Genomic DNA, 15,779 nt, shown 5'->3' on the forward strand with positions numbered 1-15,779 from the left:
ACATAGAGACATCTCACCGCCATCCCGGGCACCTCCGGGAGGTCCACCTCTCTCACTGGCTGGGAGAGGTACCGGGGACTTGGGAGGGAGAGGGGGGCAGATAATGCAGATCATTCCGGTCATGTCAGAAAGAGCCCACTGCAGCACTGCAGAGTGACTGCCAGCGCTCGGAGCCGGATCTGAACTGAAAAAGTTCCTGCTGCACACATTTTCCTCTCTCCTGCTTTGTTAGTAGGGATTTTCTATGGAAGCAGAGTCTTTGTTCCTTCCCAGTGCTCCGGGTTAGCCTCCTCTCCTAGGAAATGAGCAAGAACAGCAGATCTTAAGAAACAAAGGTCTTTTTTGCATGTAAATGCTCCTGAAGAATGGCGGCAACCCGGGAGACAAAGCAAAGCTGTTTCCACAGAGAAATACAGGTTCTGGCTTCCACGCCATCTCCTCAGCCCTACTGGGGGGCTGATGCAGTCCTGTTCCTCCCCTACAACCGTGCGGGTCGGGCCGGAGGACCCGCCGAAGGTTGCAGGTGTACTAACCTTATGTTATTTGTTTTATTTTATGAAACTCTGTATGATGGGAATTTGACTGGGAGCAGCTCCTTACATCGGACCCGTAGGGGGAGGGGTTAGTTGTGCGTCGTCGGCTCCTTTTTGGCTGTCTTTGTTTTTAGTTTTCCCTTACTGTCAATAAAAATTCTACTTTTGGGAAGCTGCCCGCATGCCACACGTCTGTGCTTCCTGTGGTGACGCTGTGGTTGCCGCAAGGACTTTGCACCCATTGGCAATGCTCGAGAGGGTGCGATGCCTCACTACAACCTTGGTATTCCCCCCCCTTCCCCCCCCCCCCGGGCTCTTGTGGTCTGCTTATTTCAGGGATTTGGGATTGCACCGCACACTTCTCTGGGAACAGTGGGGTTTGCGTGGGGCAGCTCCAACTCTCCGGGTCTCGGTGTTCTCTGATCTCCTGACGCTGTGTTGTGGCAAAACAGGAGACAGCGCTCAGCTCCTCTCGCTCCAGCTTTTTCCCATTCTGGAATTGGGGGCTGGTGTGGGAAGATCTTTCTACCAGCCTCAGCAGGGAGGAGAGGGGACACTGTGCCATGCTCCTCACTCAGAAGTTGGTGGTGGCCGTGCCCTGCCTCTGGGCACTGCTCTCAAACTCTTTGCTGCGGGAGCCCAGTTATTGGCGAGGGGAACGAGTTGGACTGTGATCACCGACCGCCAGGCAGGGACACAGCAGCATCTGCCTTTGTCCCAGGGCTGGAAAAGCTTCTATTGTCCTACTCCAAAGAACTCTAGTATGGTATTTGAGGAGCCACTGGGGAGGGACAAGGTCCCTGCTCCTCCCCGAGCAGCCCCCGCTGGTTGCTGCCATTGCTGGGGGCTGGAGAAGGAGTCAGTGCTGGCGTGGGAGCACTGTGCTTCTCCAAGCCTGGGAAAAGGCAGTGGAGGGAGTTGGGATAATGCAATTCATTAACTGGTCCTCCAGAGAAATACACCCCTGGGGAGCTGGAGCTCAACCATCTGCAGCAACGGAGCTAAAATTGGGGCTCTGCTCCATGCCAGCATGGGGACAGGAGCTGTGTCCCCAGCCAGAGCAGTGGCTCAGCCATCCCTGGTGCCCAGGAAGATGACATGAGCCGGTGGGAGCGGAGCTCAAACCCACTCTATACCCACCCGCCTCCAGGCTTTTCCCCTCCGGTGCCCCTACAAGCAGGATCCGCCCCGGGATTCCCCCTGGAAGCTGCCGCCCGCTGGTGCAATCCTTCCTTCCCCATGGACACGGGGCCAAGGCTGCGCTATCTGCTCAAGCGACCAACTTTATTACACAGCCAAGACCCGCGAGGGGGGAGTCAGGGCCGCAGCTCTCCTGCGGGCTCTGCCTCAGCTTTGCTTTTCAGCCTCTTCTTTCTGTTTCTTTCCTTCCTCCTCCTCTTCCCGCTGGCGGTGGGGACCGGGGATGGGGGGGCCGGGGCCACCTCCCTGCCCAAGCCCTCCCGCACCGGGGCATCGCTCAGGACGGTGTTGGCTGCTTCCCCCAAGTCCGGCAGCAGGGCCCGTGGGTCCTGCCCCATGGAGAGAGGGGCTGCGGAATGGCTCAGTTCCCCATTTTTGGAAGGGCCTTTCTTTTTCAGACCTTTCCCCTTCTTTTTCTTGTCTTTCTTCTTCCTCTCTTTCTTGGCTGCCTTGGGGGGAGGTAGCGGGCGGGCGGGCACCTGATACTCCGCTGGGACGGCTTCTCCACCCACACTGCTCCATGGGGGGCTCAAAGGGAACCCCCCGGGTCTCGCTGCCCTGTCGATCAGCTCCCCACCGAACTCATACAGCACCGGCTCCTTGGGCACCGCGATGGCCACCGTGTTGTACGCCTTGCACCTGCAGAGAGTGAGGGGGCACGGGGTGAGCTGAGCCCCGGTGGGGCTGAGCGGGGGGTCAGTCCCCACGGCGGAAGGGGGGGGCACTCACCAGACGTAGAGGTAGGGCTCCACGCACTCCTCCTTGTAGGTGAACTCGAAGCAGGGCACCTGGATGACGTTGAAGAAGGCCTGGCCCACCACCCGCGAGGCCGTGTCATTCACCTGCCGCAGGCACTCCTTCAACCTGCCGCGGGGCACAGCCGGGGTGAGGGGGGACAGAGGGGCTGCCCCCCCCCTCCCAGGATGGAGGGATGCTTCAGGGCACGGCCGGGCACGGGGCTGCTCACCTGCGGTCACAGTCGCAGTGGCTGATGGTGTGCCAGCGCAGGTTGCGGTACCCGTAGCGGGCGGTGAAGGGGTGGATGACGTGCTGGCAGTGGTCATGGTCCCGGCAGCACCGGTCCGTGTCCCGGTGTTCCCCTGCAGGGAAGGCATGGGGTGCAGGCAGGGCTGGGGGGGGCACACGCATGGGCTGGGGCCAGATGGGGTTGGGATCAGGGCTGGGGCTGCACTGGGCTAGGACTGGGATCAGAATTAGGTCGGACTGAGACAGGACTGGGATCAGGCTGGGATGGGTAGGGGCTGGGACTAGACCAGCACTGGGATGGGGACTGGGGCTGCACCAGCACCACAGTGGGGAAGAGATTGGAACTAGGCTGGGACCGGAATGGGCACCAGGAATGGACCAGGAACAAAAGAGGGATTAGGCTGGGATCGGGATATGGACTGGGAGTGGAACAGGTTGGACCAGCACCAGGATGGGGAGCAGAATGGACCAGGGACCAGGCTGAGGACAGAGAGTGAATCAGGACTGGACCAGCACCAGGGTGGGGACAGTGACCGGACCAGTGTGGGGACTAGGATGTACCAGCCCTGTGATGGGGACTAGACAGAGGTGAACTGGTGGACTGGGACAGGACCAGTACTGAGGTGGGGTCTGGACTGGAACCGACAGGGACTGAACTAGCACGGGGATGGGGATGGGAGTGGACCAGCACGGGGATGGGATTGGACTAGGATTGGTGGGGAGTGACTCGGGACTGGGATGGGAACTGGGACTGGGCTGGGGTGGAGCAGCACTAGGCACGGGAAGGGAAGGGAAGGGAAGGGAAGGGAAGGGAAGGGAAGGGAAGGGAAGGGAAGGGAAGGGAAGGGAAGGGAAGGGAAGGGAAGGGAAGGGAAGGGAAGGGAAGGGAAGGGAAGGGAAGGGAAGGGAAGGGAAGGGAAGGGAAGGGAAGGGAAGGGAAGGGAAGGGAAGGGAAGGGAAGGGAAGGGAAGGGAAGGGAAGGGAAGGGAAGGGAAGGGAAGGGAAGGGAAGGGAAGGGAAGGGAAGGGAAGGGAAGGGAAGGGAAGGGAAGGGAAGGGAAGGGAAGGGAAGGGAAGGGAAGGGAAGGGAAGGGATGAGGTGGGAAGGGATGAGGTGGAAAGGGATGGGGTGGAAAGGGATGGGGTGGAAAGGGATGGGATGGGATGGGATGGGATGGGATGGGATGGGATGGGATGGGAAGGGAAGGGATGGGATGGGATGGGATGGGATGGGAAGGGATGGGATGGGATGGGATGGGATGGGATGGGATGGGATGGGATGGGATGGGATGGGATGGGATGGGATGGGATGGGATGGGATGGGGGGTACAGGTAGCAGTGGCCCTGCCGCCCTTACCCAGTTGCTCGTAGTCATCCGCATTGCTGCCCGCGCCGCACCACAGCGTCCCGGGATAGGTGAGCCCGCGGCGGGCACGGGGCCGTGCCGGTGGGGTCGCTCCGGTGCCGGGGGCCGCTCCGGGAGCGGCTGCCAGCGGCAGCAGGAGGAGGAGGAGGAGGAGGAGGCGGCAGAGCAGCCCCGGGGCGCACATGGCACCGCGCCGCCCGCCGCCGTGGGGCCGCCTTATAGCTCCGCGCAGCCCGCCCACGCGGGGCGGCTCGCCACGGCACGGCACGGCACGGCACGGCACGGCACGGCACACGGTGCGGAGGGTCCCGGAGGACCGGGGTGCTGGAGCCGCTCCCCGGAGCCGTGGCTCACCCCGCGCCCCGCAGCCCGCGGGGAAGGGGTTACCCCTCCCGGTGGGGCCGGGCCCCGTTGCTGTGGCAGCCGGTGGGGTGATGTGCCGGGACCGGTAACGCGCCGGCCCCAACGCGCCCGCCCCGTGACGCGCCGGCCCCCGCACGGCCCCGGAGCGGCCCCCGACGGGAGAAGGATTCTCCCTGCGGCACCGTGTCCCGTCCCACGGATGCTCCCTGCAGCCCTGCGTCTCATTCCATGGATGCTCCCTGCAGCCCTATGTCCCCGTCCCACAGATGCTCCCTGCAGCCCCGTGTCCTATCCCATGGATGCTCCCTGTGTCCCAGCCCACAGATGCTCCCTGTGGCCCTGTGGCCCATCCCATGGATGCTCTCTGCAGCCCTGTGTCTCATTCCATGGATGCTCCCTGCTGCCCCATGTCCCCATCCCACTGATGCTCCCTGTGGCCCATGTCCCCATCTCACGGATGCTCCCTGTGACCCTGTGGCCCATCCCACAGATGCTCCCTGCAGCCCTGTGTCTCATTCCATGGATGCTCCCTGCAACTCCACGTCCCATCCCATAGATGCTCACTTGCAGCCCCATGTCCCCATCCCACAGATGCCCCACGGTGCCTTTCACAGGGGCAGCCCCAGTCTGCCGTGCCCGGCCCGGGCTGGCAGCCCACAGGCACCCGGCAGCTCCCAGCACAGCTGCCAGCGCTCGCTCCCCTTGGCCGGCTCCCCGGTCATGGAGCCCATTGGCAATCCGGACACGGCTCTGGTACGCTGTGTGGCCAAGAGAGCCAGTGCTCAGAGGGACAGGACAGTGCCCGGACACCCCAACGGGGACGTGCATCACCTCAGAAGGTCCCTGCGCTGCCCAAGACCCCAAAGACCACGGGACTGCACCCTGAGCATCACCCTGGCTCGCTGACCCTTGCACCCACGGGGGTGCCAAGGGCACCGTGCCTCCCGCACCGCTCCCTGGCACCGCTGGTGGAGGCAGCTGGGTGCTGGGGACACCCACGCAAGGTCCAAGCACCCCAGCCCTGGTGCTCCCCACCACGCAACCGCCTGGCCGGGACAGCGGAGCCCGCTGCGGGCACGTCGCTGGCCCCACCTGGCACCGGCCCAGTGCCCGTCTGGCCGAGGGTGCTGGCGGGGCCCCAGCACTGCGGGGGCTGTCCCTGCTCAGCTGTTGCTGTCTGTGACGCTCCCCGTGACGGTCCCGCTCGGATCAGCCTTGCCGCCGGCACCCAGGTACGGAGCCGACCCAGGCGTGCTGGACCCCAGTGTGCCCACATGGGGGGTGCAGACGGGGAGGGTGGGGGGCACTGACCCGAGGGAGCCTTGTGGGGACAGCGGGTGGGGAATCTCACCCTCGTTACATGCTCGGTGCTCACAGCGCCTGCGGTCCCTGCACATGGACCTGTGCCACGTCCCCACCAGCCGAGAGAAGGGCTGGTACCTGGCGCTGATGGCCCCCAACGTCAAGGGTCCCAACTACGCCTGGCTGGACCCCTCCCGGCTCTACTGCCACCCGCAAGTACACAGTGCCCAGGGCTGGAGGGTACCTACGGGGGTGCCCGGGTGGGCTGCAGCTCCGCGGGGCTGTCAGGGACACCCGGCCGTACCCACAGGCACCTGCACATGGGCTGCAGGTGCCCGTGATGGGCTGCGGGCACCCAGCACCTCCCCTCTCTCCCCAGGGCTTGCAGGACTGCCTGGCCGACCTGCTGCAGCCCTTCCAGGGAGACCCCATCGACATGGTGGCAGGTATCGACGCCATGGGATTCATCCTGGGTGAGCATGGATGCGGGTGAGCACAGGGTCCCTAACCCTCACCCCCGCGGGGCTTGACTGCGCCATGCCCACCCCCAGGTGCTGCCGCTGCGGCCGTGCTGCGGAAAGGCTTCCTGGCCATCCGCAAAGCCGGGCACCTCTGTGTACAGACGCTGACTCAGCCCTACACCGACTACTCAGGCAGAGAGAAGGTGATGGAGGTCCGCACCGATGCCATCTCACCGGGTGAGCCAGAGGGGTGCTCCCGTCGGGGGTGGTGGTGGGGGGAATGCTGCCAGCATGGGCACCAGGCACTGGGCACCGGGAACTGGGCACTCAGCCGCAGCCTCTGCCTCCTCCCAGGTCTGCGCATCCTCCTCGTGGACCAGTGGGTCGAAACTGGGGGCACCATGCGAGCGGCCATCCAGCTGGTGGAGCGGATGGGGGGGGTTGTGGCAGGTAGGAGGGGGTGCACCCATGGGTGCAGTAGCAGCATTGTCCCCGTACCCCACAGTGGTCGGTGCTGAGCCCCCCACCCCACCTTGTCCTGCAGGCATCGCTGCCATCTGCATCGAGGACAGCGAGGGCGGGCGGTGGATCCGGGAGCGCTACAAGTGCACCCACTGCGTGCCCCCCGGCTTGCAGCCCCGCTTCGACCGCCACCAGTTCGTCTGGGACTGACAGGGGGCTGCCACCCCCCGTGTCCCCCCATGGGGAGCAGGGCTGCCGGCTCTCCAGGGCAGGGATGCCCAGGACATCCACCACCGGGTTTGGCTTTCACCGTACCCAAGATGCTCACCCCTCCTCGGCAGCAGCCAACCTCCCCTGGCTCCATCCTCCTACCTGCCCGCAAGCCTTGGGGGGAAGCTGTGCCCGGGGGGCAGGGGGAGCCGCAGCCAGTCCTGGCCCCCAGCCCCAAATCTTTCTTAAAAAGCATAAAAAAAGTTTTATTAAGAAAAATGCAAGCCCAGGGGCATCTCCCCCTGGAAGCAGTACCTGGATTTGCATAGCTATGGGAGCCGCACGGGCGCTCCTGCCCGCTCCGGCTGTGGGTACCTGGGCAGGCGGGGGGCCGGGGGGGGCGGGGGCAGCTCCTCGGGGCCGGCCGAGGCCACCCCTCTTTGGTCCAGAGGTGTGAGCACAGGGGGGAGCTGGGGGGCTGCCACCTCACTGGCAGCACTTGGGTTTCTTGCGAGGCGCCGACAGGTACAGGTCGCTCTCGTTGCTGCTGATGCCTGGAGGGACAGAGGGGTGGGAGGGGGGAGGGTGGGGGGTAAAGGGGGGGACACCTGCGTGGAGCCAGCCGGGGGTACTCACGCACGGTGTCGCCGATCTTGCGGGCGCTGCTGCGCTCCAGCTCGGCCAGCACGCTGCTCTCGAAGGTCAGTGCCGCCACGCGGAAGAAGAAATCCCGCACGTTCTCCCCTGCCCCGTGGGATGAGACCCCCTGAGTGTCCCCTCACCCAGCCGCACACTGGGGTCCACATCCCCCCACCCGACCAGGGACCCACCAGTGAGTGAAGAAACAGCCCAGTACTCCGCCTGCATCTCCTGGGCCACCTTCAGAGCATCCTTCTCCATCAGGCTGTACTGTGCTGGCGTCTGCCAACCGAGCCAGAGGGGTGCGTGGGTGGGTGGTGGGGATGACCCCCTCGAGCTGGGGTGCAGGGAGCCCATGGGAAAGGGGCCATAACTCACGCTCAGGTCCTTCTTGGAGCCCACCAAGAAGAGGATCACGTTGGATGGGTCGTTCTCCTTCAGAGCATCAGCCAGCCACTGCCTGAGGGGACCACAGTCACCAGCCAGTGGCCAAGCACTACCCTCTTGCTCGCACACCACAGTGTTGCCAGCAGCCCCATGACTTCCTGCCTGGCTCCCACCTCTCTAACCAGCCCCACCACCTCCTGTGCTTGTCCCCAGTCCCACCTGGGGCCCTTGGCCATGCATCACCTACCGTGTGTGCTCCAGAGACGCCACATCATTGACATCGAAGACGATCACGATGGCTGGAGGGGGTGGAAGGAGGAGTAAGATGGGGATGGGGACAGACGGCATGGTGGGACGCGGCGGAGACCTCACCTTGTGCTCCCCGGTAGTAGGTGGAGGCGATGCACTTGAAGCGCTCCTGGCCGGCTGTGTCCCACCTGGGGAGGGTGCAGGCGGTGAGGGGGGGGTGCAGGGGTGCGGGGAGGGGTGTGGGGGGCTGGCACCTACTCACAGCTGCAGGCTGAAGGGCACCCCCAGCACCTCGAAGCGCTCCATCTCAAAATCCACCCCGATGGTCGCCTTGTAGTTCTTGTCGAAGGTGTCCTTGCAAAAGCTCGGGGAGGGGGGAGGGGGGTGTCAGCAGCCCCCACACCGCCCACACCGCCCCACCCACAGGGGCTCAGTGCCCCCCACTCTGGGAGATGCCCAACACCAGAGAACGGCTGGAGCCAGGATCAGCCCAAGGCACTGCTGCCCTTTTTGGGGGGGTAGGGGGTGTCTCTCCCCCTGCCCCCCCCGCAGAGTCTCTCCCCTCCCAGGGTGGGGGGGTCCTGTTACCGGTTGATCAGGCAGGTCTTCCCCACCGAGAGGTCCCCCACCACGATGATCTTGGAGATCTTGAACCTGCAGGGCAGGGGGATGCGCGGCTGCTCAGCAGGGTGGGGGGGTCCCTGCCTGCACCCCCCCGCCCCGAGCCAGCCCCCCAGGCAGGGGGGGTTCGTGCTGTGCGTGGGGGGTGTCACCCCCACAGCCCCCCGTGTCCAGCAGCACCCTGCAGCCCTCCTCTCCCACCCCACCGCCAGCCACAGCCCAGACCCCCGCGTTCCCCCCGCGTTGCATTCCTGCGCCGTGACGCAGAGCTCGGCACACGGGCAGCGCCGGCAGCCACGCGGCGCCCGCGCCGGGGACCCCCCACCCGGGGCTGGCGGGGCCGTGGGCTCCTTGTCACACACACCACCCCACATTCCCCCCAGCCCTGGGGTAGGGGTCCCCGAATCGCCCCAGACTCACCCCACAGTGCCCGTCCGCTGCTCCTGGCAAGCGTTGGCCACCGTGGGGTGGAAGGCGGAGCGGGTGTGCAGGGCGGCCTCCTTCCGAAAACACTGGGGGGGGGACAAAGGGGGACACTGGTGAGCACAGGGCTCGGCGAGGTCACCCCAGGGCCAGTGTTGTCCCCCCATCCGCTCACCAGGGGCAGGTCGGCGATGACCCTGTCCCTCCGGACCGGAGCCAGCACGTTCATCGTCCCGCAGGGCCGCCTGGGTGGCCGGGGGGAGCGGGGACGGGCCGAGAGCCACCACGAGACCTGGCGACAGAGGGAGCAGGGACCGGCGATGTCCCTGTGTCCCAGCTGTCCCCACATCCCCAAGCACAGCATCACGGAATACGGCTGCCCCAGTGTCCCCAAGCATGGCTGTCCCAGCCACCCCGAGATCCCCGAGTGTGGCTGTCCCCATACCCTGGGGTGTAGCTGTCCCCGTGTCCCAGCCATCCCTATGTCCCTGTGCACAGTTGTCCCCTTGTCCCCACATCCCAAGTGTGGCATGCCAGGGTATGGCTTTCCCCATGTCCCCAGCCATTGCCACGTCCCTGCACCCCGAGGTACCACTGTCTCCATGTCCCAAGTGTCCCCACATCCCGAGTGTGGCATCCCAGTACACAGCCATCCCCGTGTCCCACTGATCCCCACATCCCTGAGTGTGGCTGTCCCCATGTCCCACCCATCCCCACACCCCCGTGCACGGCTGTCCCTGTGTCCTACGGGTCCCCACGTCCCCCCGTGTGCCTGTCCCCGTGTCCCCACCCCGTGTCCCCCACCGTCCCCAAGCACGTCCCGCCCCCCCCGCCGCATTCCCGTCCACGGCCAAGCCCTCCCCGCCCCGTCCCGGTCCCCTCCGCGGGGGAATGGGGTGTGGGGTCGGGGAGGGGTCCCCGTTACCGTGAACCTCCCGGCTCCGGTAGCGGTGCTCGGCGCTGCACGCCCCAGCCCCGGAGGAACCGGCGTCCTCGCTCCTTTCCCGCCCCTCGGGGAGGGGCCAGGGCGCCGGTTCCTCCGGGGATGGACCACCGCGCTGCGACCCACTCGACGGAATCCCGGTAAGCCCCCCACACCCCGGGGCTAATCCCGGCCCCCCGCCGTCGGGGCGGCGGCGGCGGGGGGGGCAGCGCGCAGGACTACAACTCCCATGAGGCCCTGCGGCTGCGGGAGGCATTTGCGCATGCGTAGATGAGGCAGACAACGACTACTACCATTCCCGTCGGGCCTCGCGGCGCCGCGAGAGTTGGGGCGCAGGGAGGAAACTCTCGCGAGATTTGGGGCTATAAGCCCGTGCGGTGCGGCGTGGGCAGCCCCTTTCGGCTTCCGCCTGGCCAAGATGGCGCCCAAGGCGAAGAAGGAAGGTGAGGGCTGGGGGCGGCGTGGTCTGTGTCGGGGGAAGATCGTGCTGAGGCGTCCCCTGGGGTGCAGGTGTAGGAGGGGGAGCCGGGCTGAGTGGTGGGGGGGGAGCTGCGGCCCGGTGCTGGGCCGCGGGCACGTGGAGGTGGCGGGAGAGGCCTGCACCGGCGGGCCCGGCCCGGTTATCTGAGGGAGGGAGTTGGGACTCTTGGGGTCTGCGGAGAGTGAGGGAGCTGGGGAGGGAATGAGTTCCCCCGTCCGTTGGTGAGGTGGGAGACTGGTTTGTTATGGGGGAAACGGGAATTTTCAACCCCGTTGGGCGTTTTAGGGTTGCTTTTGGTTGGATGAGGGAGGGCGGACGCGTGGAGGAGTCCTGTTGAGTTGTGTGGCAGGGGAAGCCATGGCTCGTTGGAGCGGGCAGGGGAGTGTATATTGGTCCTGCAGAACCTGGTTGTGCTGACTGAGTTCTTGTCGTAGCTGTGCCTCCGAAGACAGAGGCAAAGGCTAAGGCGCTGAAGGCCAAGAAGGCCGTCCTGAAGGGGGTACACAGTCACAAGAAAAAGAAGATCCGCACATCACCCACCTTCCGCAGGCCCAAGACCCTGCGACTGCACCGGCAGCCCAAGTACCCCCGGAAGAGCGCTCCACGGAGAAACAAGTACGTGTGGGGTGCTGGGCTTTGCCCTGCTGGAGGGCTTGCAGGTTGGGAGCAGCCCCATACATTGGCTGGTATGGGGACCTGTGCCCCGCTTCAGGGTGACGCTTTGCCAGCATGTTGCCCTGTGAGCTGAGTCCGCACCTTGGTGGCAAAGTGGTGGGCATTTGGGGTGCAGGTGATGATTTCAAGCGACCAAAGCCTGAGAGTTCATGATTATAGCTTTTATAGCAACTGATGCACCCTATAGAAAACCCCTGAAGTGCAGGGACAGCTTCTGCCAGCCTTCTGTTAACCACAGGGTCTCTCTCCTACAGGCTGGACCATTATGCCATTATCAAGTTCCCTTTGACCACAGAGTCAGCAATGAAGAAGATAGAGGATAACAATACTCTGGTTTTCATCGTCGATGTCAAGGCAAACAAGCACCAGATCAAACAGGCTGTTAAGAAGCTGTATGATATTGATGTGGCCAAGGTCAACACATTGATTAGGTGAGAAGTGGGGGACAATAGGTCACCAGTGGGTGTGAGATGCTTCAAGAGCCTGGAATGGTTTTTATCAGAACATGTGAGTTTCAGAGTTGTGGGTACTCTCAAGAGGTGTGGGATTAAGCTCTGTGGTGTTTTCAGTGTTAAAGTTTTGAGAAATGCAACTTGTGACTGAGCACATCTTTGTGGAAGTGGGAAATGTTGGCAGACCAGAGGGTCAGCTTCATCAGGGAGCTCTTCTAACACCCAGGGAGTGTTGTGCAAATGATGTGAACTTTTTTTACCACTGAGTAAAGTGATGTTTCCAAAGGAACCACTGATGCACACTGCTGTAGGAGGAACATGGAGCAGGTGGGAGGAGTTGTGTGCCTCTGTACTGATGCCTCCTCTTCCTCTCTAGGCCTGATGGAGAGAAGAAGGCTTATGTCCGACTGGCTCCAGATTACGATGCGCTGGATGTAGCCAACAAGGTGAGAAATCTTTGAAACTTTGCAGCTCCCTTTGTCTTATATCTCCTGCGCCTGGCTGTTCTTCCTGATATACGGGTGAGATCCTTGTGCTTCAAGCACTGTGGAGTGTCCTTGTAGTTAGACAGGATCCAAATGTTCAGAAGCTAGACTACATTGTCTAGCAGAATGCAATTCTGCCTGGGAGATAGTGCAGTTGGGTGGGAAAAGTTACTGAGAGAGAATTGCTGCTGTTCTTCAACTCCTCCAGGGAGGGGCTCCACTCAGTAAGACTACAAGAGCTCCAGAGCATTAGTGGGGAGAAAGCAGAAACCGCCCTGCAGCTTCTTGGTTGACACAGTGTTTATCCTAACAGCGTTCTTGGCCAGTGCTGTTTGTAGCTCATTTAACAGGGGCAAATTATGCCGAGGCACTGCTCTGCTGTTACCTGGGTGAAGGAGAGGTTTCTGCAGTGCAGGTGGCTGGAAGCAGCAAGCAGTTTAGTCCTCGATGTGGTTGAGGTAGACAGGAGGCAGTGGTGGTACATACTGGAGCAGGGGAATGTGGCTGTGGATTAGCACAAGGATCACCATGGAGTAAGTGTTTAAAGGAGTTGTGAAAAGCACCTGGGCAGGTCTAGGAGGATGAAGCCTGTCCTCAGAGGACAGGAATCCTGGGGAGATGCAGCCTGAGCAGTGATGTCTCTGGTGGAGGCTGTACCTTTCTGCCACCATAACATCTGTTTTAACATGCTTTGCTTCTTTCCAGATTGGAATCATCTAAACTGCATCTACCAAGGACTGTACAGACAGGATAATAAACCCTGTGACACCACTGAGGGGCTCTTGTGTTTTGTGACAGCGTGGACCGTGCGAAAGAGAGCACCCAGGAAACTTTTGGGGCTTCCTTTCAGTAAAGGGGTCCCTCCATCCCTCCCTCCCTCCCACTGTAGCCTGGTACTAGGTGGGCAGATCTGACTGTCCTATGAGAGTCTCATCCCTTGGGTCTCCTGGATCACTGACCTGTTCTCTTGGCTGTCAGTAAACATGAGGTGACACTGCCCCAAATCTCAAATATCTCTGTTTACCCGAGACCTCTGGTATCCTGCATTTGGTTGCCCTGTGTAATTAGCAAGTGTTTGTGATCAGTGTTCTCAGTGTCCTACATAGCTTCCTTCTGGAGCGTACCGCAGGCTGATGAGTGCCCAGGAGGTAGGTAGAAACCACAACAAAAACCTGTTTATGGTTCAGATCTGGCATGAGTGGAGTGTCACACCATTTTGCGAGCGTGTCAGCCATTTGCTGATGCTGCAAGCTTCATGTGAGGAAGCCCTCAAGCTAATGCCGTCGCAGGGGGCTTTGTGTGTTTTTTTCTGACACAATCCCTATTCCCCGTGCTGCAGCATGCGATTTGCAGTCTGGTTTCCCTGACACCATTCCTGTTAACTTTGCCTGTAACTTCACGGGGGTTCATGGCCCTCATCAGAGCTGTTTCCAAACTAGCTGCTGTTGCTTCCTCAAATTTGTAGATAAATGTGGCTTTTCGGAGCACTTGGAGAGTCACAAGTGTGTGGAGCACTGGGTGAGTGGGGAATGGAGGTGAAGTATAGATAAGCCTTCAGGGGTACTTGATCTTAAGTATGAAGTTACACTCGACTGAGATGGTGAAAGCTGTGACCAAATATTGATCAGGGTAATTGAGCTCTTGGGCAGTGGGACAGTGAGTTCCTTTGAGTCTCTTGCAGAGGGTGGCAGGGTCCTGCAGTGGTGGTTGGTGAAGGACGGTGGTGTAAAGCTCATGGGGACCGTGGGGTAAAGATCTGTGCTGGGTTGCATTGCTCTTGGCTTGAGACTCTTCACCTGGTGCTCACAGCTCCAGGCGCTGGGGAAGCGTGCCACAATCTGTTGGGCACACCGCAAGCTGCTGGTGACAGGATGGTAGTGCGAAGGCACCAGGCAGGCTGTGGAGCGGCTGTAGGCGTGGGAGGACCCAGGGCTGTGGTGATGGTGGTGTGGGAGAGGCCGGCTGCCATCACAGCCTTGCCCTGTCCGAGGAGGGTGGCTTGTGGGTATCACAAAGTCTGTGTGCACATCTTCATGTAGGCAGAGCTTGGCTGCTCCCAGCTGGCTTCTGAAACTGGTGTTGGAATTGGGGGCTGCCTGGATGAACCCCTCCTTCTCCCTGGGCCCCACGGGATGCTCATCTGGGAGGGGAGGCAGGAGATGTTCCCTCCCTCCCTGCTGTACGGGGTGAAAACTGCCTGGAGAAACTGCTTCCCTGGGTGCCAGTCCCTCCCGATCAGAGGGTGCTGTGCAGAGCTCTGCTGGCACCCTGGGCACAGGCCAGTTCAGGCTCTCGCCCCCCACCCTGTCCAAGCCCACTTCAGCGACTTGCAATTTGGAGAGCCGAGGGCTGTGGGCAAGCTGTGCGGGGCCAGATAAAGCTGCCTGTGACAGCCCCGCTGCTGGGAGTACAGTGATGTGAGGAGCTGGGACAGCCCTGCCCTGGGAAAGCCACATTTATCTACGAATTTGAGGAAGCAAAACACTGCTGAGGCAGCAACAGTAGCTAGTTTGGGTTTGATGTTCTGCTGGTCTATGGGCTTCAGGGCACCAACCCAACCTCCTGCCCTTGGCCTGGGCTCAGGCTGGGAAGGGGATGAGCAGCGGCAGCAGCCGGGGCTCTGTGCAGGTACGTGCCGCAGCGTGGAGGCTGGGGAGGGATTTCACATCAGCATGACTTGCAGTCTTGCCCTGACCCTGCCTCAACTTAGCTCGGCGGCTGCTGCTGTCTGGCACTTTGCTTCCCCGCGCTTGCCTCTTGCTCCGGGCTGGCAGCCGGCCCGACCCACAGCTGCCCCAGCCCGGCCAGCGCTGCGCTGCTGGGAGATGCTCCGGCTGGAAGCCAGGAGGGGAGAGGGAGCTGGGCTCTCCGTGCTTTGGGAAGCTTTGTCATGCCTGACCCTTCCATGCCGCTGGAAGGGCGGTGGGAGCGTGGGCTGATCCCCCTGAGCCTGTGACCTGCTGGGGCAGAGAGACAAGGGGAAAGGTGCAGCGATTGGGGTGAGGGGAGACCAAGATTAGGGCTGATGGTGTGGGGCATTTGCAGACGGAGTCAGTGCACAGAGGCCACAGGGTTTAAGCTGCAGCTGGGAAGATGTGTAGCTGTTGAGATGTGCTGCTGAGGGTACGGCTGTGCCCTGCTGGGTCTGAGCTCTGCTTTGGGAGAGGGGGGGGTGAGGCAGATGGTTTGAAGCTGATGTAGGTCCCTGCCCACGCAGCATCCCAAGTATTGCATCTCCGCTCTGGCTGCCAGGCTGTTCCCGGCACGCACCCTCTGCGCTGTTGGTGTGAACTGGGGAGCCCCAGCAGGATCCTGGCCCTGTGGGCTGTTTCCCGGCTCTCTGGAGGGAGAGAGGGTGATTCCCCCACCGCTTCCACATAATCACCAGCTTATTTCAACCGCAGCGCCTGTCTCTGCCTGAGCTGGGCTGGTGGTGGGGTTGGTAGGATGGATCCTGCCCCAGAGCAGGGGCTGGGCAGGAGTCCCTCTAAGCCACACTGTTTTCTGCCAGCCCGGTAGGATCCCAGAGCTGTCACGTAGG

The 15,779-nt window shown here is 62.3% G+C and overlaps 4 protein-coding genes across 4 annotated transcripts; 2 read left to right on the plus strand and 2 right to left on the minus strand.

Moving 5' to 3' along the window:
- Window positions 1–1,849: 1,849 nt before the first annotated feature.
- On the minus strand, window positions 1,850–4,269 carry PROCA1 (protein interacting with cyclin A1; the record flags this gene model as incomplete). Its single annotated transcript, XM_082492927.1, has 4 exons — window positions 1,850–2,372; window positions 2,463–2,597; window positions 2,701–2,833; window positions 4,077–4,269. The coding sequence occupies 4 exons, from the start codon at window positions 4,267–4,269 to the stop codon at window positions 1,850–1,852; spliced, it is 984 nt and encodes a 327-aa protein (XP_082349053.1).
- A 1,371-nt stretch (window positions 4,270–5,640) lies between these two features.
- On the plus strand, window positions 5,641–7,155 carry LOC309679719 (adenine phosphoribosyltransferase-like). The gene is made up of 6 exons (XM_082493106.1): window positions 5,641–5,680; window positions 5,826–5,966; window positions 6,130–6,223; window positions 6,302–6,448; window positions 6,566–6,661; window positions 6,756–7,155. Exons 2-6 carry the CDS (start codon window positions 5,844–5,846, stop codon window positions 6,881–6,883), a joined length of 588 nt encoding a protein of 195 aa, XP_082349232.1. The 5' UTR covers window positions 5,641–5,680; window positions 5,826–5,843; the 3' UTR covers window positions 6,884–7,155.
- A 137-nt stretch (window positions 7,156–7,292) lies between these two features.
- RAB34 (RAB34, member RAS oncogene family) lies at window positions 7,293–10,146 on the minus strand. The gene is made up of 11 exons (XM_082493107.1): window positions 10,128–10,146; window positions 9,378–9,494; window positions 9,200–9,291; window positions 8,747–8,812; window positions 8,421–8,522; window positions 8,282–8,346; window positions 8,157–8,208; window positions 7,901–7,982; window positions 7,714–7,804; window positions 7,520–7,627; window positions 7,293–7,437 (listed from the first exon to the last, which is right to left on the minus strand). The coding sequence occupies exons 2-11, from the start codon at window positions 9,429–9,431 to the stop codon at window positions 7,370–7,372; spliced, it is 780 nt and encodes a 259-aa protein (XP_082349233.1). The 5' UTR covers window positions 9,432–9,494; window positions 10,128–10,146; the 3' UTR covers window positions 7,293–7,369.
- Window positions 10,147–10,552: 406 nt separating this feature from the next.
- RPL23A (ribosomal protein L23a) lies at window positions 10,553–13,010 on the plus strand. Its single transcript, XM_082493151.1, has 5 exons — window positions 10,553–10,588; window positions 11,061–11,241; window positions 11,556–11,732; window positions 12,130–12,199; window positions 12,944–13,010. The coding sequence occupies exons 1-5, from the start codon at window positions 10,564–10,566 to the stop codon at window positions 12,956–12,958; spliced, it is 468 nt and encodes a 155-aa protein (XP_082349277.1). The 5' UTR covers window positions 10,553–10,563; the 3' UTR covers window positions 12,959–13,010.
- The last annotated feature ends 2,769 nt before the right edge of the window (window positions 13,011–15,779 follow it).

The sequence above is a fragment of the Vanellus vanellus genome, assembly GCF_965231255.1.
Source record: "Vanellus vanellus genome assembly, chromosome: 19".
NCBI classification, from domain to species: Eukaryota; Metazoa; Chordata; class Aves; order Charadriiformes; family Charadriidae; genus Vanellus; species Vanellus vanellus.